Source organism: Polyodon spathula, chromosome 11 (genome assembly GCF_017654505.1).
Source record: "Polyodon spathula isolate WHYD16114869_AA chromosome 11, ASM1765450v1, whole genome shotgun sequence".
Taxonomy (NCBI): Eukaryota; Metazoa; Chordata; class Actinopteri; order Acipenseriformes; family Polyodontidae; genus Polyodon; species Polyodon spathula.
The window spans coordinates 20,819,742-20,842,834 of NC_054544.1; the positions used below are offsets into that span (position 1 = coordinate 20,819,742).

At 38.6% G+C, this 23,093-nt stretch overlaps 1 protein-coding gene across 4 annotated transcripts in view; it reads right to left on the reverse strand.

Annotated features, from left to right (window-relative positions):
- Nucleotides 1-23,093, reverse strand: part of LOC121322595 (tensin-1-like) — a 287,308-nt gene that overhangs the window by 20,560 nt on the left and 243,655 nt on the right. For 2 of the 4 annotated variants that reach the window (XM_041262743.1, XM_041262744.1), the window contains 5 exons: nt 14,450-16,174; nt 10,253-10,336; nt 5,982-6,175; nt 5,305-5,443; nt 2,347-2,442 (listed from right to left, as the gene is read on the reverse strand). In XM_041262743.1, the coding sequence (XP_041118677.1) occupies nt 2,347-2,442; nt 5,305-5,443; nt 5,982-6,175; nt 10,253-10,336; nt 14,450-16,174 (2,238 nt within the window). The remainder of the gene's footprint in view (nt 1-2,346; nt 2,443-5,304; nt 5,444-5,981; nt 6,176-10,252; nt 10,337-14,449; nt 16,175-23,093) is intronic. The other 2 variants (XM_041262746.1, XM_041262745.1) reach the window with 2 other exon arrangements.

The following is a 23,093-nucleotide window of genomic DNA, read 5'->3' on the forward strand; positions in this document are numbered from 1 at the left end:
TACGAAATAATATCAGAATCAGTACTAGTATACTAGTGTAGCAGTACCAATATTTGTTCACAATTCTCTGCTGACATTTCTGCTAATGGCTCTGCTAGCATTTCTTTAGGGTAGCACTTTAAACTTTTGGTAAACCAAGATTTTGTTGATTATGATTGTTTCATAGGCACTCATGGTTTAACAACGACCGATTTGCTTGAGCATTAAGACACAATTGATTGTATTTTTTGGCTGTATTTTTTACCTGCAGGTTTCTAAAGGAAAATCTCACAGGAGTCACATGTATATACTATCCACACTACCTAAAAATGTGTGATCAACACAGAGCATGTGGTTGTCATTCAGATAATTTCAAAACATTATTGCTGCACATAATATAGGTAGTATATTAGTTAACAGAGAAGTTGCCTGCATGAAGTAGAAGGCTAATGTCTACATATTTGCTCGTGTCAGTTCCTGCATTCATTCTTCATGCTCCAGTAGTTCATTCGTAGTTGAGCTCCCTTTCACAGCACCACACTTGTTGCTTTGTTTCCCCTTCAGTATCCATTTCAGTATCTGAGGTAGGTAAAGGGATTGAGAGATAATGTTCTGTACTGTTTCCCTGGCTAAACGTGAGGAATGTCCCATATGCACATTTTGCAAAGTTTAACATTATTTTCACACTGTGAGATGTATGGTTCTTGGTATCATCTCCCTGTTCACTTCCTGTGCTACAGGTTATACAAAAACCACACAAAAAGGTACGTGTGAGCATGACATTATACTAAAGAGAGATCAAATAAAAAATACAAATAAAGCCTTGGTTATCGTATGTGATGTGGCTCTGAATACCTAAGGTGGTAAAAATGACAGAATTCGAGCCAAGCGATGGGACACAATTTCTAGAGAGCCACAAGACAACAGACTGTCACTCAGAGCCTCAGTGAACCTTAGTTAGCCCCCTGAGAATCTCAGTTAACCCCGTTTATTTTATGTCAGGAAGATTAATGAGAAGGGTGACAACGTGTCAGTGGTGGGACTGAGGAGATGACAAGATGCCAAGTGCAGTGTCACTCAGAGAGTCTCTTACCTTCCTCAGTTTCATGTAAAGGACTAGTTTCTGCATCTGAGAGCATAAGAGGGATGGGAAGGGGTGATAATGAGTGAAGGACAGATAAGGACAGGTAGAATGAGACGGAAAGGGAGACGTGAAGTACGCATGAAAAGTTAGAGATGGTATTTTGGTTCGTAGTTAGAGGGACAGGATGAAGGAGAAGAAAAAGAATTGAAAGGCAGAAAAAGAGAACAAAAATTAGGAAGTCTTTTAGAAAACAAGGTTCCTTCCTAACCCATTGCTACTATAAGGCCTTCTGTCCCCAATATTGGAGTTATTTAAACTTACAAAGTGCTTATAATATTAGTGGTCTTAATTGGTGATTTCACTATTATGGGATTATTGGGTTAAATTCTAAGAGTTTCTCTTCCTCTCAGCAAGGGGGGGGGGGGGGGGGGGGGGGGGGGGGGTGGAAGGTAGGGGGGAATGCAAGCACAGTAGAACCTCAAAGTTCAGAATGCCACACTTTCAAATCTGACCAGCCAACCACACACAGAACTGAAATCCGGCAAACACTGATAAACAACATTCTTTTTTGATAGATGAAAATTTAAAACTAAAAAGCAAACAACCTGGGAGTGCTTATGACACCTACAATTACATTACTTACATGATTCATAGGAGTTTTGTGAAGTCGATAGGTGTTCTTCTTTCAGAAAACAGGAGTTCATTAAAGAATGGAGTAAACTCTGTAAATATGGCCCACGGTCCTTTACTGCACATAAGAACCAGTCCACAATACTTTTGCTTTGTTAAATGATGGAAATGGCTGAACAATTAACAAGTATATCTCTTAGCCATATCTACCTCGTAACGTAAATTGAAAGAAAGCTTTAGTGTTGAAACTGGGCAATGCTCCAAGTCAGATGTGTAAATTACTCACAGCATTTACTTAGTTTACCACAAAGTAGTCCTTCATGGTTATACTTCATACCACATAAATAACCACAGAAAGCTGCGTCACCAACTTGACATCCTTCACGGTTATGAGAACACAGTCTGTTAATAAACCACACATCAGTTCAAAGCACTGGTGGTATATCTGAGATCGAACTGATCCTGAGTACACAACAACTTGGCCAAGGCAAACACACAACGAGCAGCACTTGAGTTTAAAAAGGTGATACATGTTGTGCATCTTTTAAACTCTTGTTGTATACAATGCAGTAAGCGATTTTGATGTGATAGTATTTATCAAATCACACCATGTGGAGAGGTGGCAATGCAGTTGCTCATCATGTTACACTCACCTTGTCCAGACTGCTGCAGTAGGATCTCAGCTGGGTTGTGTGGCTTTAATCCCAGGGCTGACAGGGGGGTTTTTGCGAGGCCAGGGGGTGAGCGAACTGGGGGGAAGGAGGAGGAGGGAAGGGGGATCAAACACAAAGGTCAACAACCTACCCACCAGTCAACCCGTATCATATAGCGGGGCTTGATTTAACAGCAGAAACACTTGGGATGAACTGTATGAAGTACTAAAGCAATCGCAATACTGTATAATCAATACTTGCATTAGCTTATGGTATATACCATTAGCGTAATTACTGTTTTGTATTTTTATGACAAATGCAGTAATTAAGCTGGTGCTACCACTGTTAAGCCAAGCCATCTCTGTTGGTGTGTACAGTACATTATGCACTTGGTGATTGTTTATAACAGTTTTGCTGTTCAGCATGCTCTGTGACTTGAACATGCAATGCACCTGTTTGAAACTATTCACTGTTATTACTGCTTTGATACAATATATGTCATGCAGATACATTAAACACAATTCACACTCACTCCAAAGCTTTCTGCTCGACAGGGTCTCTTAGAACATAGACTTTCAAACAGTTAGGTTTAGGTTTAATTCAATAATCTCTCCATAATCCGAGACTGTTACTTTCCATCTGCATGCGACGTTAAACATGAAACATGCGAGGAGGTTTGGGAGGAGGGAGGGCAAATGAAGGACAGGGAGTAGTTGTTTCGTGCATCCTCCACTTACCAAAGAATCCCAATCAATTCTTTGTTTTGAAAACAAATGCCACACAACTTAACATCATTTGTCTTGCTTTAGACGGGTTCCTGAAAACACCCATGCTTCACTGCAGGAGGAGGGAGCCGCAATAAAACAAATATTGAATTCATTCTGCCCGATTTCAGTTCCTCTTAGACTTTTGTTTTCAAGAAAGCCCCTGTCCAGTGCAAAGTAGCACTTAATTACAAACAACTGCTGAGTTTTTTTTTTTTTTGACACATAGTTATCTAGTATGAGCCAGGTGATAAAAGATGCCTAACTTGCAATGATAGTGCAAAGTTTTGGGTCTGCCCTCTAGAGTTGAAGCTAGAGAGTGCACCGGACATCAAAGGCTGGGTGACTGCCTTGACATTGATTCCTGTTTTTCAGTCAGATATAGTAATTTACTGGTATCTTTCTCCTCTATCAACAGCGTATTAGCAAATCTTCTAAGCAGCTTTCTTTTAATGGCATTTTCAGCTTCACCTTCTCATAGCAATTTGTAAGGTGATGCGTTCAACACCCATACAGTGATTTCCTAAGAAATCTGGTTGGTTCGCAATTAATGGCTAAACTGCTCAGCTGGGCATATTCTAGAAGTCCACAGAAGAGACAGAACAGAGGCTTTCATGAAAGAAAAAACAGAGAAAGAATTCATATGAATCTGAAGGTTGAAGAATGTTATGTCTATTAGTCAACATGAGCTGTTACTGAGAAGTTGCAGTTTTTTTGTCTTTTTGTAAAAATGTGCTGCAGTTTCAATCTAATGACATTCTGGTGATTTAACTACACTAACAATTGCACTGTTAGCATTGTTGCTTTACTTTAATTCAGTCTGCTGCACAATGCAGTCTGCTACGTTTGTGATATAAGCCTGCTACCCACCCCAGTTGCATTGTTACCTGTACACTTTGCTCTCACTTAACAAAAGTTTTTCAATGACAATAGCTCTGTACTGTACAGCAAAGATAGCAATATTTTGGAAAATAATATGAAATGACAAAAACAAGGCAGTCGTGATGGCAGAATGGTGCAACTATGGTATCAGTTTCATAATTTGATAGATCCATGGTATTAAAATGATATGAACCAACACACAATCTACTACAGTACCCTATTAGTAACAGTGCATTACTGTATCAGTTTCACAGTGCAATATTTCTTCCACCTCCATTGGGTTGGCATTTGTTGGTAAATTTGCACAGTAATTTGTAATGTATTTCCAATCCTGTGCCATGCATACTACTTTACCATCCTTGCTTGTGGTTTACCATGCTTCAACTATGATATACCTGTATAGCCGTTAACTTGTATAAGAGCAAGGCTGCTTTATGCATCACCTTCTTTGTTGTATTGTGCTTAACATGGTCCTGTCATCCTTCTAAAGGCTCTGCTCTAACACCAAAAGCTATGCCTCACTCGCTGGAATATCCTCACAGGTCAGATTCAAAGGGGTCAGGTGTCATTATTGGCTAATAGACATACATTTAAGTTAAAGAGCAGTTTTAACACTGCCGCTGAAACGGCAAAGAAGCATGTTTTATTTTTAGAAGCATAAAAACCCACCACCAAAAGAGAAAGAGAGAAGAAGACTAAAATCATTAAGAAAATACATCTAAAAAATGACAGATCCTACATTTACAACAGTTACGTTCGCTTAAAAAGAAATCATGAAAGATACATTCAGTACAACATCTAGATATTTCTGAATGACTGCAGCACTATATTAAAAGCATTCCATCTAGCCAAGGGAAACATAAAATGCCATTTGATGAACCCTACAGTAACTACAGTTCAAATATCAGTACACCTGGATTTATATTAATGATGCATCAAACACATGTTGATATTAGCGACTCTGTATCTGTTCATAAACAAGCCATCCCTATTCATGATAAATGTATGTTTGGGGTTCAGAATGAAGAATTGTAATTATTACGCTTTTACTGGTGTGCAATTACTCAAGTTTTTCCAAATTTGATATCTATTATATCTAGTTCTGTGTATTGAATAACCTGTGTTTAAAATCCCCAGCTGCAATAATAATAATAATAAGAAATGTCAACACTATATACTACTACAGTATTAACTACAGTGAAGGGTTTTTATGTTCATTTAAAAACAATGTAGGAGACAGACAGTCTTTGCCAAATGTACTAACTGCCTGTTTTTGAACAGCGCCCTCTACCTCCAGGAAGGGTGAACTTACTCAGGTTGTAGTAAGGGGTTTGTGGTGAGATGGGAAAACCTGGGGTTTGGGAGAAAACCTCACCACCACTGCTGGTCGTGGGACTTAGAGGAGTCCCGTCCATTTCTTCAAATGCTTCCCGATAACTGTGCATGTGAAGCTTCAGACAGAGAGAGAGAGAGAGAGAGAGAGAGAGAGAGAGAGATATTAAGCTGTTAGCTTGCACATTGTCATTAAGATGGTTTTGTTTTACATACAGTATTTACCCTTACAGAAGAGTTTGAAGAATTCCTTTGGGATACCATTATAATACTAGTATATTAACCTAGCATAGCCATTAGCAGGAATTCACAGGCAACAACAAAACAGTGTATTTGGTAAAAGTGTACATCAATATGGTAGGGTAAGAGCTACTACTGTGGTAGCTATTGATATAATTGTAACACAGTTTTAACACTGTTTTGACATGACAATGGTAATAACACATACACTACAATGAAGTACTATGGTACCATATTGGAAATGGTGTGTTCGTGCTGCCACTCGTAATGCAAAGCTTGTAAAGCACTAATATGAACTATTATTCTGTTTTTTAAACTTAGCAGAGAATATCTAATAAGAACATTAATTCAAATAGACAAATGTTTTCATCATCAGTGTAGTTTCTTTTGTGTTCAGTTACACTGACGTGTGTGTACCTCCTTTGGTCTTCCCCCTGGGTTAGCGGCGATGGAGTTCACCACCTCGGGAGAGACGCAGCGAATTGGGGAGCGAATAGTGCTGCCGTGGCCGGAGCCTGTATCCTGCCCATTTTGGTACTGTCCCTCGCTGGTCGTTCGACGCCTCATGGGAGCGGACGATTCATCAGGAGACATTCCGCGGGACGTTACACCTAAAGAACACAACAGGGAATGGTTTGAGAACCCACATGTGGAGGGTACCTACCTTTACTGTTGCACATACAAATGAAAAGACCAACAAGCACGATAACATACTGTATTAAATAGGTGGAAGCATGTTCATGTCAAAGCATTTTACTCAATGTGTAATGTATGTATGTATGTAATGTATCTATCTGAATAAAATAACTTGATTTTAAGAGAGAAGGGTAACCAAGCTAATCCCTGGACTTGACGGTCTATGAGGGCAGCTTAAAACAATTACGCCTCTTCAACCTGATAAAAGCAAAATAATTAGAACTTTATAAAATCCAGAATGAGTTCAAGTTCATCCAAGTCACTATTTCAAATACACTATGAAAAATCCCCCAAAACATTTAAAGTCTGATAAAAAATCAGGGGGAAAGATGGAGGGAAATGGTGAACTAGCTTTACAGTTTTATGAATGACACTATAATAAAAGTCTATACAATCTATTGCCTGTAAAGTAAGGACACAATGCTTTCTGAATATGTTGCGACATTAACCAGAATGATTCAGACACTAAACTCAAAGCACTCAAATGAAAAATATACATGTACAAAAGAACACCAAACCCAGCAATGCACATGCAACCCCCCACCCACATAAACAACACATCCATACAGATCAAAATATACACAGACGCAACCATCTAAACACGCACACGCACTGCTGAAGGGTGGGAGTGTTAGTTCTAGTCTTTGGAAAAATCAGCATCAGAAATATTTACAAGATTCAGGCATTTCACATCAGAGCTGACTCATGGCCCCTGAGATGTGAAATATTCACAGCTGTGAGAGCCTCTGAACATAGCAGGCCTATTTACTCAAAGCTGACAGTTAAATGCTAAACCATGTGAATGTGACACTTTCTAAAGCAAAACAGGGCCACGCTACCTTTACCATAAAAGTGCAAAACCTCTCAATTCTGTTTTGTCTTACCAAAAATAGAACCTGATGCGCTACTTGATTGTAGGGGTAGAACGAATACTTATTTTCCAGAGTCTAGTAGTCAAGGCAAAAAAATATACTTTGCTGTGTGTGTGCAATATTTTCATTTGCTTGGAATTTTTTTTTAACTATTCAATGCTACTTCTACTAGATTTTCACTGGGATAGTTCAGGTTTTTATCTCACATTATGATTTACCACTCAGTATGATTCTAAAAACAACATTAAAATGTTAGAATTGTTTATTTCTGGTTTGGTACCTTTGTTGGGTGTATTTTTTCTTTTTGCTCTAATTTGGAGTAAATAGATTATAGTATTTAGCCCAATGTGTCTTTAACACAGGTTTAGTGACACATGCTAACATTGTGTAGAGTACTTATTAGTTAAAATCTTTTTGTTATCCAAGTAAAGTCCACTGAATGATATCCTTTGTTGTTGGATCACAAAGTGTGCATAACAAACATAATATGTTGCACTGGAACTGAAACCATGATTAAATGAACAACAGCAGATGCTGGTGACGCAATAGGTTGAGCCAGAATACCTTGTTCATGGTTACCATGGTGAGAGCAAGGTACAACTACCTGCATCCTTGTTTTCTTGTTCTATGCATTTGTGCTTTACGGTACTTTTATGTCATTTATCATGCTTTACTGCATATTTTATCATACGTTCATTAAGTTTTCCTTCACTTTTAACTGTATACAGCAGTAAACTTGTATAAGGGGTAGTTTTCTTACTCTGACATGGCAAGCTGAGCTACCTCTTATCAATCAAAGGTATGATAAGCATTGTGTTGCATCTATCACCACTCAAGCAGGGTGTACTGTTTCGAAGTCTGGGCCTTGTAGGGTAGCTGTGCTGTTCATGGATAACCTGGTCCTTTACTTTACAGTTCATATATTTAAAATCTTCTTTTGTTCACTTTAACAGTCAATCCTCCTATAGTGTCCTGAACAGGAGCGTGAAACACACAAACCAGATGTCTGAACATTTTGCCAGTTTCCAGCTACAGATGTTAAATATTAGGCTGCGTTGCCATGACAACATGGATGAGTAATTCGCCCCAGCAGGTTGAGCAGGGAATCCCTGGATGGAAGGAGCATGTGTCAGTTGGCAAAGCAGAGATATAAGGGAGGCAAAAGGAAGGGCGTTTCAAACACACACACATACAATCCTTGCTGGTTCCCCCTTTCAATCTCCCTCTTTACTGATTTCACACAACAGTTTCACATGTGTGACTATCCAGCAAAATCAGAACTTCCAATGCTGTCAGCCCCCCTCTCTTTCTAAGGCACCTGATTCATTTCTGTGCAATACTGGCCCTGTGAATAGACAAAGGAGAAGGTAGAATTTCCTGAGCTGTCAGACCTTCACCTTCTATGGACACTAAGTATCACTGACTTGGGGATAGACAAAACACAAGGCTTCAGTCTCCAGTACAGTCTTTCCCTCACATGTCAAATTATTCAGCAAACTAAAAGTTTAAAAAGTAAAGAGAACCTATTGCTGCCCGCCTTGAAAGATAGCACAGTCTCACTGTCTTTGTTCTGTAAGTACTGGGAAATGAATATGTTGGAAGAGAGGAGTTTGACTCTGCAAGTTTCAAATTCCTGAAAACAGTGTTTCTTTTTTTGTGCTTCTTATAATTTTTTTTCCAAAAATGTTTGTCTGTTTTTGCTCTGAATGGAAAAAAAGAGGCAATTGTTCTGCTATAGTACCAAGTGCAAGATTTATTCATGTCTTTAAGGCTTTTTTGGATTCTTTGAGAATGGTTTGCTGTTTTCCAAAGAGGCACCCATACTAGGATTCGGAAAATGAAGAGACAGTACTTTATATGGTTTAGCTCTCCAGCACTGAGCCCCTGTAGTCACTTATTCCTTGCAGAAAAGTTAGATAAAATGCCATAATGAAAAGCTGGTAGTATCATTATCAGTAATGGCATCACAAGCAACCATTTAAAATACCATTGTTTCAGCTTTCCAGCACTGGCCTTCAGTATCATCACACTTCCTTGCAGGAATTACATCATAATGGATTTGGATCAGCTCAGCTAGACCAATGGGGGTTGCTTAATTACTTATGTCAATAATTATGTTTGTTGAAAAGCTCTTGAAATAGTCTTTATGATATTAACTGTATTGGTCTAGTTTTTTTTTTGTACACTCCAACACCTACAATACCTTGTATATCTTTCTCCATCACCTGTTTCTTTTTACCTCCCCACATAACATCAAAACTACATTAAGTGTTGATATATTACAAAATCTATCTGAATTCTTATGTAATTGTTTGTTAAAAGCCACAAAATTACAACATTTAAGCTGACCAGCAGCATTGTCACTCTGCATGACCACTGATCTTCCTCAAAACCCCCCCCCCCAAAAAAACAAAACTTAAAATCAGTGTCGTTTCACAAAATATTCCATGTAGGAAATATTTTGTTCCTTTAGTATGTGGATGGAGCCCATGCAAAACAAACAAAATATTTAACCTATATGCTCATTAGAAAGACAAAATGAAGACACAGGAAGATAAAGAGATGAAATAGACAAGAGAACAAAATAGAACTAGGGTGAAGGTTAAACATGCAGACAATAGAAGGATTAGCAAAATGGGGTCAGCTAAGGAAAAAATTGTATACCTGACCATTCAAAAAACAGTCAATCAAATAAAGCGGTATAGATGCAAGATTGCTGACTTTGTGAGTGCCTAATTTCTACTAATCTGTCATATGTATAGAGGTGGGATACAACCATTTATAACATAACACTGTCAATAGGATCTATGCTAAACGTGAATTGATGTGACAAGTCTGCAAGGTGTTTAAATAATTCCTTCAAAAGTCTATTCTCAAACACTGCCCATAGATTCATCACTTTCTTGTATCCAATCCCTGTTTACACATTTAAATTACTGGCTGGTATAGATAGATAGATAGATAGATAGATAGATAGATAGATAGATAGATAGATAGATAGATAGATAGATAGATAGATTTTAGGAGAGAAAGAGAGGATGGAAGACATACAGAGCAGAAAGAGAGAGAGATGCTGGGACAGAGGGGAAAAGTCAAGCAGAGAGGTAAAAATGGACAAACCGGAGAAGGAGTAAGAACGGAGGCGATGGAGAGATGGTCGAGGGTTCATGCTTTGACAGATGCCATTGATCCGAGCATTGTACTCTGGGGGGTTAGGGAGTGTGGCAATAGAAGGAGGAGAAGGACATGGAGAGGAAAGGGTGAAGGTAGGATCGTCCAAGATGGGGGGATGAATGGTGAAAAGAAAAAAAAACAAAGGGAAAAAAGCAGAATTATTTTAAGCAGGATGATGAAATAACAGAACCTGTGAAAATACTATACAATCGGGGACTGTGTGATCTGAATTGAGGACCTGGAACTGAGAACAACTGGAAAATACTTTTGGTAGATTAATGAAACTGTTTTAAAGAAATAATAATTTGTGGTATAAATGGGTATAAAATGGTACAGGCCTACTTATTACCCATTCAAATATGTTGTATTGTTATCACTTGTTTTTTTGTATATGCTTTACCATACCTTTCTGGGCTTTGCTATGTTTACTTATGCTTTAACATGCTTTATTACACTTTGCTATGCTTTTACTGTGGTAAACCTTTATAATTTTTTTTAATCATTTCCTGGTTAATATTACATGACCAAAATACCATATATGATCACAGAACACATGATAAACATTTTGTATTACTCAGTGAAACACTCTTAACTGGTTATAGTCCTGTCTGATACTAAAACAGATCTTGAAGTCATTGTTAATCCAGCTCTACACATGTACATTTGAAGTATTGTCAATAAATATGTTAAGGGTCAAATACAAGAACATTGAATTTTTTTTTTTTTTTGTTGTCTGTTGTAATTGGTAGTGATTATCGAGTGAAAAGCTGGTGTGTTTTTTCTGCTTCCGCAGTAACATCAATGCACAGTGTCATGTATCTTGTTTCCACTCAGACACCTTATCAATAAAACACTTAGCTAGACCTTATCAAACTTCCCCTTGCAGCCTGATGTATTGCCTTGCTAGAAGTGTGTGTTTCCTTTAGACCGTTTACAAAAGTTTTTCAGGATATTACTACATATGTTTAGTGTAGATACATATATATTGTAACAGAGAAAAGACAACGTAGTCTGGGAGTCATTTCCCAGAAGGCAACGGGACTAGGGGTTTTTAATTGTGGTGCTCGGGCCAGTTCTTCTGCTGCCAGTTGTTGCACCACCAATGATACAAAGTCTTCAATAGTGGAGGGGTCGTTCCTACCTATCCTTTTCCGTAAAGGCCCTGGCATGGCCCTCATATATCAAACCATTACTATTAATTTGATGATGCGATAACCATTACTAACATATGGATCTAACCAGCATTGTGCGAGGTGAATGAGTTTGAACATTTGCAATCGAGGTGCTAAGGATGGGTTGAAAACCCATGAATGATATTTCAGGGCTCGGACAGCGGTGGTCACCCCAGCCCGAGCCAGGATTTCGGCTTTAAGCTTGCTGTAATCCTCAGTGTCACCTATGGGCAGGTCATAGTAGGCCTTCTGGGCATCCTCTGTCAAGAACAGAGCCAATATTCCTGCCCACTTATCCCAGGATCATGCTTCCTGGCTCGCAGTCCTCTGAAAAGATAACAGGAATGCATTTATGTTGTCTTCGCTGGGCATCTTCTTCAACACCTGGGTTAAACAAATGGTACTCTGGGCAGGGATTTTGCTGCCCCTTTTCTCCAAACTCCTCATGATGACCAGATGCTCTTCTCTGGCTTCCATGAGCTGAGCTTCGAACTGACGGTTTGTTTCTTGTTGCACCTGTATGGCAGCTTGGTGAAGCTCCTGTATCTTTCAGGTATTGTCTTGCTGGGCTGCAGTTGCATTCACCAGTGCATGAACCAATGCACCATTTTCTGCCATTATTCACTGTGGTCAGTCTTTCTTTCAACTGATAAGCTGGGGTCACTGTAGCTTTAATCTTCAGTTTGCATCCCACCCTGCCACCATATGTGAAAGATGTGACTCCTTGCTGCCCATTTACACTTTAAAAAGGTTTGTTGCCCCTTTAAAAACTTGACCCAGAAATGTTCTAAGCGCAAATGCAAACTTATTTACAGAGAAAAACAAAACAAAACAAAAACCTAACTCCTATTTAGAGCGCTTACTACACACTTTATTTCCAAACCTCACTAACATGTTGGACGGCTACACAATTTACCAGCACAAAATACAGTTTTACTTTATTTATTTTTACAGTGACACAAACATAAATGGAATACTGCTTCTTCACTGATTACAACTCTTTTCTCGACAGGCTTTCCACTCCGCTGCCCTGTGTACCGGGTTTCCCCGGCTTTTTAACAGGGCTTGATTCGTTCCAAGTGTTTCTAATTTACAATTAAAGACCCCTAGTCCCATGACCTTCTGGGAAACGTAGTCCTGTAGCTCCCCAGGACTACATTCTGTCTTTTCTCTGTTACACAATATCTATCTATCTATCTATCTATCTATCTATCTATCTATCTATCTATCTATCTATCTATCTATCTATCCATCCATCTATATACTGTATATATAAAATGCACAATTAAAATGCCAGAGATCAGAAGCTTAAACAAGCATGCTCTTGCAAAATATGTACCCCTGTATGCAACTGGACTTGCTAGATATCTAACAAAACTGATACCTGGAACCAAAGTTATGTTTGAGTTTATATTATTCATACTGTAAAGTCTCAGGTTTTAGATTGTCTTTTATTCCAGTTGTATGATTATGATGATGGGCCCAATGGGCCTTCTGCTGTACAGATTTTTCTTTTTTTAAATACAATAAAACCAGGCAAATCTTTATATTGCAAAAGGGCTATTGGAAATTGTGCTAATGTGTGAAATCTAAAACTGTAAAATGTTTTTCCAACACTAAAATAAATGCAAAGGTACTTAACGGGTCCCAAGTCAATAGCCGAATGGTGCCTAAAACATTAAAGTTATAAGCAAAACAATATTTATTGATGTTCTTTTAGAGGTATAAGTATTCAATGTCAATATAAATTTAGTTAGAGAGGTTAAAATGATAGATTACTCTAACATTTGTAAGGGGGCCATTTCCATAGAAGCGGGAGTAGAAACATGGAAAAAAATAAAACATGAACTAATGGGTGAATTTTGGTGGATGTTCATTCCTATTATAAATATTATAAACTCTAATTAAAAACATCCAACATTTCACCCATGTGGGGATTAAATATGGTTTAATTTATGAAAAAAAGAAACAATAAAGCACAAACTAGCAATGATTAAACAGCAAATGCCAATGTGAAAGCACCACAAGCGAGAAAAACATAAATAAATACAAACAATAAAAAACAACAGAATAAATAAATACAATTAAAAAAATATACAGTATATATTTTCAACATACAGAGACCACCACTAATCACTAACACAGAACCAAGACTTGCATCAAACCATACGCTGATACAAGGATTTAAAGGAATACAAAAGCACAGGGAACTGGAGTCTTGCACAACACAGACATGGATAGTCCTTCATGAACTAAGAAGATAGAGTTTATTCACGATAACCCTTATTGACTCCCACGTTCCCGCTTGAACAAGTCTTACCCTAACCTTGCTCTAATAAATAATTATGAGTGTTGCAATGTGTTGTGAGAATGGATTCTTGGTTTAATACGTCGTTCAGTTGTGCTCTCTAAAATGGGGTCAAGGTAGGGTCATTGTGAATGATGTCCATTGTGTAACACAAACACACAGAGACATACAGAGGCTCTTACATATATTAATGTGTAGATAATACATCAGCAAATGAGAAGAGACACAGAGATACAAAGAATACAAAACATAACTAAATAAAATATATATGGTTTTGTACTTACAGGAAACAGGAAAGAAACATACGGATATATATGTGAAAATATTTGGTACTTCATAAACACAATATAACCAAACAACTTGGTAATACAACATTTCTCAAGTACCCCCAAGTTGTTTGTCTCTCATTTGTTAACTTTAACGAAACAAATTCTCTCTTAAAAAAAATAAAATAAAATGACAAATAAAATTAAGTTAATTAAAGACTGGAGTAAACACTTTGAAACTTGTGTCCACCAAGGCTCTCTCATGAATAGAACATGGTTTTGTTTTGATCAGTATGTGTACATATAATATGAAAAGCTTATACTCAATGCAGTACTATTAATGAAGATTTGTTTTCTAGATTTCAAAATTCCTAACTAAAGCAAGGATGGTACTTACCAGCCACGCGGTGGGCCACAATCCCCTCCAGGTTATAGCGTTCCTCATCTGGATCTACTGCCTTGGGAAAAGCAGGTGACTGGGAGTTTAGAGGGGGTAGAGGGGAGGACGAGGCACTTCCCCCACCTATGCTCTGGCTGCGAGGGGGTCCCTGGAGGCATGGGGAGGAAATGTGGTAATCAAGTTCCTGGAGGTCAGGGGAGTATGCCGGGGATGCTGTATTTACAGGGTAGGTGTTGAGAGGTCTCAGTTGCAGTTGGCCAAATGCGTTGGCCGGTTCTGTTGTGTAGGAAGGGACTGCACTGTGTGCTGGGTAAGCATTAGTCGGCCTCTGTTGCACTTGATTGAAGGAGTTGTAAGGTTCTGTTGGGTAGGATGGGATGGTAGGGCTAGCTTGGTAAGTATTGGTAGACCTCTGTGGCCCCTGGCTGAATGTGGGAGATGGTTCTGTTGAATAAGCCTGTGCCACAGTGCTCACCGGATAGGTATTGTAGGGATGTGCTTGACCTAATGTGGTAGACTGATCTGTTATGTAAGATGGGTCTGCAGTGCTTGGTGGGTAAGCATTGGAAGGCCTTTGTTGCATTTGACCGAATGTGGCAGATGGGTCTTCTGCATAGGATGGAACATACATATCTGCTTGGAAAGCGTTGAGGGATCTAGTTGGTACCTGAGCAAAGATGCCAGGCTGAGTGGTGACCACACTGTTTCCCCCCACCGAGACTGAAGCAGAGGTCAGGGGAGCACTGTACGACTTGGGCACCTGGGTCATGGCTGGGTCCAGGTCGAGCATGAGCATGTTAAGCGCCTCAATGGACTTCTCAATCTCCTGCTGGGAAGCCGTGCCTGGGAACTCGGGCAGACTGTGGCTCTGCAGAACTGGGTTCAAGTGGGCTGCCTCTGGGACCACCTCGCCCGGCTGTCCCTGCTGTTGCCAGACATTCAGACCCCTCTGCACTGCATCTCTACTGCTTGTGCTTCTGGCTGGAGCTCTAGGCATTAGCTTAGGAGCAACATCATAGCTGGGAACAGTGGCAGAACCAAAGGACTGTGAGCGGTAAATGCCACCATTTTGGTTGGGGTAGCTCGGTGGCGAAACAGCGGAAGTGTCCATAATGCGTTCTTGCACCGAGGACGAGCTTCGAATCCGATGACCAGGCATCTCTGCCACCTTCTCTAGCATGGTCTTCTCCAGATATGGACCTTCTTGTCCATTTATAACCGTCTCGGTTTGATAGTAGAGCTCTGCGGGCGTTGCTCGGCCTTCAAAGGAAGACAGTGTTCCTAAGCTGTCCACGCTGTTAGCTTCCTGGCTGTTAGGCAGTTCATCGTCCAGGATGTCAGTCTCCCGCTCCACACTGTGCCCGTTCACGTGAACTTGTGCGGGCACTAGATGCCGCATTCCTCCTCCGCCCCCTCCTGCCTCTGCCACCAGTAAAGCTTGCCGATGCATGGGCGCCTCCAAGCCACTCAAAAGTTGATCTAGCTCTTTCTTCTCCTCTGGGCTCAGAGGTTGGGTGACCGTTGCCACCTGCTGTCCAGGGTCATCGGTCCGGTCAGTTTTAATAGAGGCGGTGGAGTTTCCTGAGTCACTGCTGACCGAAAGAGCGTGATCGACTGCTGGGAGGCCGTTGGTACTGACCGCACCCCCACACCCGACAATAGAATCCTTCTTGCGAACCTTGGCGTAAAGACTACCGTCAAGTGGACCTTGTGTGTGAAGTTCTGAAAATGAAGAAAAGACAAACAGAAAATGATTTAGTCCATTATTTTTTTTAACAGCTGAATAAACATACTACAAACTCTCTTAACATATGTTGTGAAGTTTTTGCAGGATAAACAGGATAGCACGTGCTCTGAATCGAATAACGAACTACATCCCATTAGACAATAAACTGACCAGCTATGCAGTTTGTATTCCTAAAGATACAATGTTCCTCAGTTACACCAAAATGTAACTCCTTGGTGTATGTCTAGTGTTTACTACATTTTTTCCATTGTTTAGCCTTCAATGTATTCATCCAGAAAACATATGGTTTGACAGTTTATTTTGTATCTAAGTTTTTGCAGCAGAGACACAGAATTCCTTATCCCTGCTTGCCACTGTGTTATAAATGACTTTTTCAAGCTCTGTTACAGCTCAGGTGATATAGCTGATGACATTTTATGTGAAAATGTAATTATTTTACTAAGAGAATGTCCGGTAACAACATTTCTTAATGTTCTTGCCATGCTGCTGTTGACTTGATTGAGGATACCTTGTGACGTGCAGAATGAATATGATTGGCTGGTCAAACAAATGTGTAGCAGAGAATAGTCGACTAGTCGAATAGTAAAGTGACAGTTGACCTATTGATTAATAGCATGTCATGTGGTTGTAAAGTAATTGTGAAGTGTGTAGTTTCAGATGGAAGGAAGTACAGTTGCAGTTGTAATCCAGAAAAAATATACATTTATAACATTAATAAATAGTGCACAAACAGCAATGGGTTACAAAACAGAATGTTAACAAATAGAACATCAAGATCAAATATATGACTTATTAATATCTTTTTAAAGTTGCGACTAGTCAAACTATTCTCCTATTTTTACCTCAACTATTTGACTCAATCAATTTAGCAGTCGTTCTACCCTTAGTCGCCTCTATTGTGCAGGATACTCTGATTGGCAGAATAGACAATTGAAATGGGTAGAGTTTAGTTTTGCATTGTATACACAGAGTATTCTGTGGATTGAAATAAAATGGTGTATAGACCTTGTATTGCAACGTACATGGAAAGGAATGGACGGAAAAACCCTATTAAATAGCAGCAGACTCATTCCTAATTTATTTTCAGACCATTAGCAGACCCATTGATTGAAAACACCTTCAGTCATGGGGATTAAGTGCTGACTAAACAGCACAGAGGGGTATGCCAACTCTCTCAAACACACACAGCATCACTAAAACCTTACATAGAAAACTAAAGGCTGCTCAATTATTTAAATGATGCCATTTATGCCTCAACCCAGCCTCGTAATTTTGGTTTATGGCTACAGGCATAATGGTGGGTTCCTAAATAATTGCATTAAATGGAGGCTAAGCTGGTACCCTGGAGGGAATTTACTGACAATGGGTGGCACAATGGGTGAAGACAAGGTTTGTGATTCCTGTTTAATCCCATTGGATTTGCTTTATTGTGACAACAGTACCACATCAATGAAAGACAGTTTTACCATGCCAATTCACTGCAAGGGGTCATCTTCCTAGTGGTTGCAATGACTACTGTCATTTCATTGTTTTTACAATATTGCAATTGTGAATCAACCATTACGTTGTCACTGTTCTATGGCAATGGTGGTACGATGGTTCCGTACTAAGTGGCAATGTACCTCAAGAAGATAGTGGTACTGTATCAGGACCACCATTTATTAAATCCTTTGTGTTGCCATTTCTAGTAATACTGCGGTCTCCAAATCTCATCAGTATTTTTTGTTCTGAAGTGACACCTGCTTAAAAGTGGGAAATATGTATTTGCATTCAATCAAGATGAGTATGAAGGAAAGTTACTCACAACAAAAGGTTTTTGCTTGTGGTATCTGTACTAAAGTAATGTACCTTGTAATCCATGTCTATTTTATCATCAGTGTGTGCAAGTTTCAAATCCTGATATACTTACTGTAAATTGTCCAGCCCTAGTATCCATTGTGACATACTTATGCATTAGACCAACTACTGTTGGTTAACACTTATCATAACAACTTTGCCAGCTGAATTTGTAATTTTTTATACTGTTTTATTGTATGACATGGGGCAGTATGTCTAAGAAATTGTGAATTCATTTATACTATAGTTTGGTCATTTATCACTGCAATGGGTCTATTTATTTGAGTGATAGGTTTACCACATTACTTATACCAAATTTCCATAGCAGTTCCAGGGAATTGTCAAGGGACAAGTGTACATAGCTTTATAGTATTCCCACTGCCGGACCATTTCACTGTCTTTATCTTTGAGACATAGCTAATCCCATTGTACTTTTGCCAAGTTAGTACTGTTCAGTCTTTAATTTGTATAAGGCATAGCTAATACCAATTGAGCACCTCTGTTTTTACAGCATTGCTGCTGCTGTACTGTACCAGATCTCTGGAGCTGTGACTAAATCTCTGAGCCTGTAGCATTTTCCCAGGAAAAGATGTAAACTGCCGAGCCAGAGCAATGAGTCAGTCATGGAAAAGTGACTTAAGAATCAAGGGCCTATGGGATTTCCTGACTCCTTGGAATCAAAGCAAAACATTTCCTAAACACACAAGCTGCAGAATTCAGGCAATGCTCCATCCCACTGCTGGCTCTGTCTGCTACTGGTTAGGCCATGAGCTACCACAATATTGACAGTACTATGAAGCTAACAATGCTCTCGTTGTTCAACGTGGTCAGCCATTGTCAAAACATGTTATAATCAGAAGTGTGACAACAAACACAGCCCGATTTTAATCATGACTCAAACAATAATACAACTCTGGATGAGGCCTCTGCCTATTTATAGGCATGCCAATATTTATGAAAGTCCAAGATGTTGTCAAGTTGTGTCTGGTTCATCTGCGTGTGATCGTGCTTCAGTTAGGATCTGTTTCGCTGTACAATTGAGTGCCTTAAATAAAGGGAGGAAGTTTGAGTAATCCTGGCCATATCTAAACAGATGCAGATTAACAACTGTGAATGAGCATATTCTGTTTGTCTGAATAACTAAAGAACACTCTTACACTTAGGCAGGCAGGCAGTCAGTCAGTCTCTCTCTCTCTCTCTCTCTCTCTCTCTCTCTCTCTCTCTCTCTCTCTCGCCTGTAGTTGAGCACTGAACACACCCACCCTCTTATGTCCAACTATCCAAAAAGTTGTCCATAAAGGGAAAAGGAAACCTTGGATAAAGACGTCTGTCAAATAAATAAATAAACACATAAATACATACATACATAAATAAATAAATAAATAAATAAATAAATAATAAATAAATAAATAAGAACTGCCATGCAGTTTTATGGCTTCCAAGCTCAGCACCAGTTGAAAATTTTGGCAAGCAGTAGCATTGCAGCACAAGTGTCAGCAACAGATCAGTCTTTTGGAGCAGCTTTAAGGTTACATTTAACCTTAAGGAGAGATCAAAGGTCACGATCAAGATAATTTTTTAATAAAGCATATTTGGGTTCCTAAATGTGTTGTATAAAATTATCATAAACCTATGTGCACTGTAAGGAATTATAAGCTAGTTTTACATTTGACCGAAGAAATGCGTGAGGTGGCCAGGTTTACACAATTTTTGAAAAAGTCCATTGTATTGACACAGGGATGATGCTTCTCAACTCTGGAGTTAATCAACTAAACCATGTTAAAGTGAAGTGGTTTTAAATTTAAGAATGAAACGTAGATCTGCCGGCCATCTTGTTTTACAAAAGAACAGCATTTTGCCATATTTGAATTCCATTGTCCCCAGGATGATGCCTACCAGATTAAGAGTTAGCTGATTAAACCATTTGCAAAAGGAAGCAGTTTGATGTTTCGACGAGTTTTGATGAATTTGGTAGCAGCCATTTTGATAGTAAAATTTATCTTTTAACTTCTGTTTCGCAAACTTGAAGCAGATTTGATTGCTGATGGCAAGTTCCAGATCATTCGGTTCAGCCGTTCCCAAGAAGAAGATTTTAAAGGTTTTTCCAAAAAACGTGTCAGGCATCTTGGTTGAAATCTGCAATGAATGATGCCTGACAAGTTTTATGTTGACTGGGTACACCACATACGAACAGGAGCAGTTTAAAGTTTCGGGAAGAACAAAAAAATCCTTACAATAATAAGAGGCTTCCCAAGACAGATTCTAATAATAATAATAATAATAGAAAAAAAAAAATCCTTACAATAACATTAGGCTTCCCAAGACAGATTCTAATAATAATAATAATAATAATAATAATAATAATAATAATAATAGAAAAAAAAAATCCATACAATAACATTAGGCTTCCCAAGCTATTCTTGCTTGGAAGCCTAATAATACAATTCACATAAAAAGTAACCATAATAATAAAAAAAAACAACTGATGAACTTCTCCACAGCTGTAGTCTCCAATCATATATGTCCTTGTTTAAAAGCAAAATTAAAAACCTTTTACATCCTCCAAAATTAGTGTGAAGGGGTTATTAAGACTATATTAATGATGTACTACACAGTTACATTAATACATGGGTGATTTGTTACCTAAATCACTTAATACAATGGCATTCAGTTCACATAAGGTATAATGAGTATAAGGCAGGCGTTGAGATCTAGGTAGTTATGTTACCTATCTCAATAATACAAATTAAATTAATAAAAACAAATCCTACCTGTCCTTCCTCATCCCTTGTTTACCCTAAACACCAATGTCTGCAGCACTCAGGTTCCTTCTTTATAAGTCCCCAGGCTTGTTTTGTTACATACAGAAAGAAAACAGCCTCACAAATAGCTGCAGTACAAGCAGCAGCAGCAACTGTCCTGGTAAACAAGTCCTACGTTCTCGCTCTGTGAATTGTTACACCACTGTAGACAACCAACGTAATTGTGAGCTTTATCATCATGTAGTTATGTGCCTCACATTATGACATCACCAAGGCTGGGCTACAGTCAGAATGCAATACACTCATGCATTCTCTTTCCCTCCCCTTCCCACTCTCTCATATTTATTCTAATAGTACAACTACTAATAATAAACATGAATCTTACAGTCTTATTAAAAAATCATCCTTTGTAGTGCCTTCACTGTACTGACTGAATGTAAGACTGTTAAACAGTGCAGCCTGAAGGTAATTATAATAGAAGAGGAATATCTCTTTACTTTCATTGGGAATCCAAAGGTTCCATAACAATTTCAGCCTGTCGTAGAGCCAAAGAACAGATTCACTTTAAGCAAGACTCATAGCAGAAGCAACATGTAACTGACTTGCTAAAATTAAAATCCAGGATTTTCAAAAAATAAATGTACACACTCAGAAGACTGTTATTTCCTTATACATTCGCTATGTCCTACAGATAGTAATATGTTCTGTGGGTGTATTTATCTCATCTTGAAAATGTATAAAGTCATTAATCTGATTTGGAAAGATTACATCCCTTATATTTGTACAGTGCTGTTACAAAAATGTATACCATAGCTCTTGGGTTAAGACTATTGCTGGTATCTGCCATTTAATTAAAACTATTTATTCTTGGCAATCCCTGACATAAGATTAATAAATCCATCCTGCTTTATATAACTCCTAAAAGTGTTCAATCAATCAGATTGATTGTCTCTGCTCAAGGTTGTGGTCACTAAACCAGTGCTTGGTCATGTTTTGCATTTGCTTTTTTCTCTATCTTTCTCTCTCACACACAAAAAAGAAGCAGGATGAAAAGAACAACAACCCCAGTCAATAACTTTATTTTCCAGCTGTAGAACCTGAATGCAAAAAATGGAAACAATCTGTGCATGAGTTTTGGGGGTGGGGTGGGGGACACACACTGCACCCTCTGGTTAGGGGGTAATGGAGGGTGAAAGGGTTGGGAAGAAGAAGGGAGAGAGAATGGAAGAATCAGGAAAAAGTCAAAACTACTTATGGAGTGAACTAAGGAGTAGGAATATTGTATAAGAAAGCTGAAAGTGGAGACAGAGTTGGGTAAGAAGAAAGGCTGGAGTGCAAATGTGTGTGGCCCAAAACAAATCTGAATCCAGCCCCCCAGAAGTTTAAACACTTCTGATATGGTAGAGTGTGCCATAAACATGTTTTAAGATGCTTCAAACCACAAAACAAGTTGACACACAGAGCTGACTTCTTGTCTGCTTCTTGGGAGCAATCCTGTGTACTCCTTCTTTCCAATAATCTAAATTTAGAATGCCCAAGGCTTTCTTTTGAAGAAAGTTGTAGGGTAAAGGCTTTTTTTTTCCCTGAGAAGAGTATAAAACTAACAAGAAACAACCTTTATAGAAGTTTGCCGTAGGAAAAGCAAATTGTATTAAAGCATAGTGAAGACAAGGTATGTCATAGGTAATCATTCTTAAGCAGGGAGAAGTATGGTAAAGAAAATGTATAAAACATGGCAAACCATAGTAAATGCATAGTATAACCATGGGAAACTGTGGTAAAGTTGCAGGAAGGAACAGTTCAATTATGTATCTGACTATCTTTAAAATTATGTAATTCCTCTTAAAAAGTGCCACCGGTGTTTTAAAACTTAGATAACACTGCAACCAAATCTGTTTTTAAAGCAACCACTTTCACTGTTATGTCCTTCTCTGGTTAGGCCAAAGTTTTACTGGCAGGATAATAACCTCTAATGTGTCCTGAATCCCTGATAAGATAAATGCCTTTTGCACAAATGGATCTGATTAACCACTGCTTTGGTGGGTCAGCTGAATTTACTTTGGTGACAGTGTTACAAAAGTGCTTGTAAATTGTATGTGCTGTACAAGGCTGACTGATTTTAGTTCCGTTTTCATTTCAGCACTATTGGTATTTTACGGTTTTAAAAGTTCTAAAATGCTTTGGTATAAAGCAGTTATGGAATTTAATATTACAATTTGTTTCACGTTTTGATATTTTAAGAACACAACAGATAATGGGATGAAATCAACCGAAGATAACATCCAAAATAATTTAT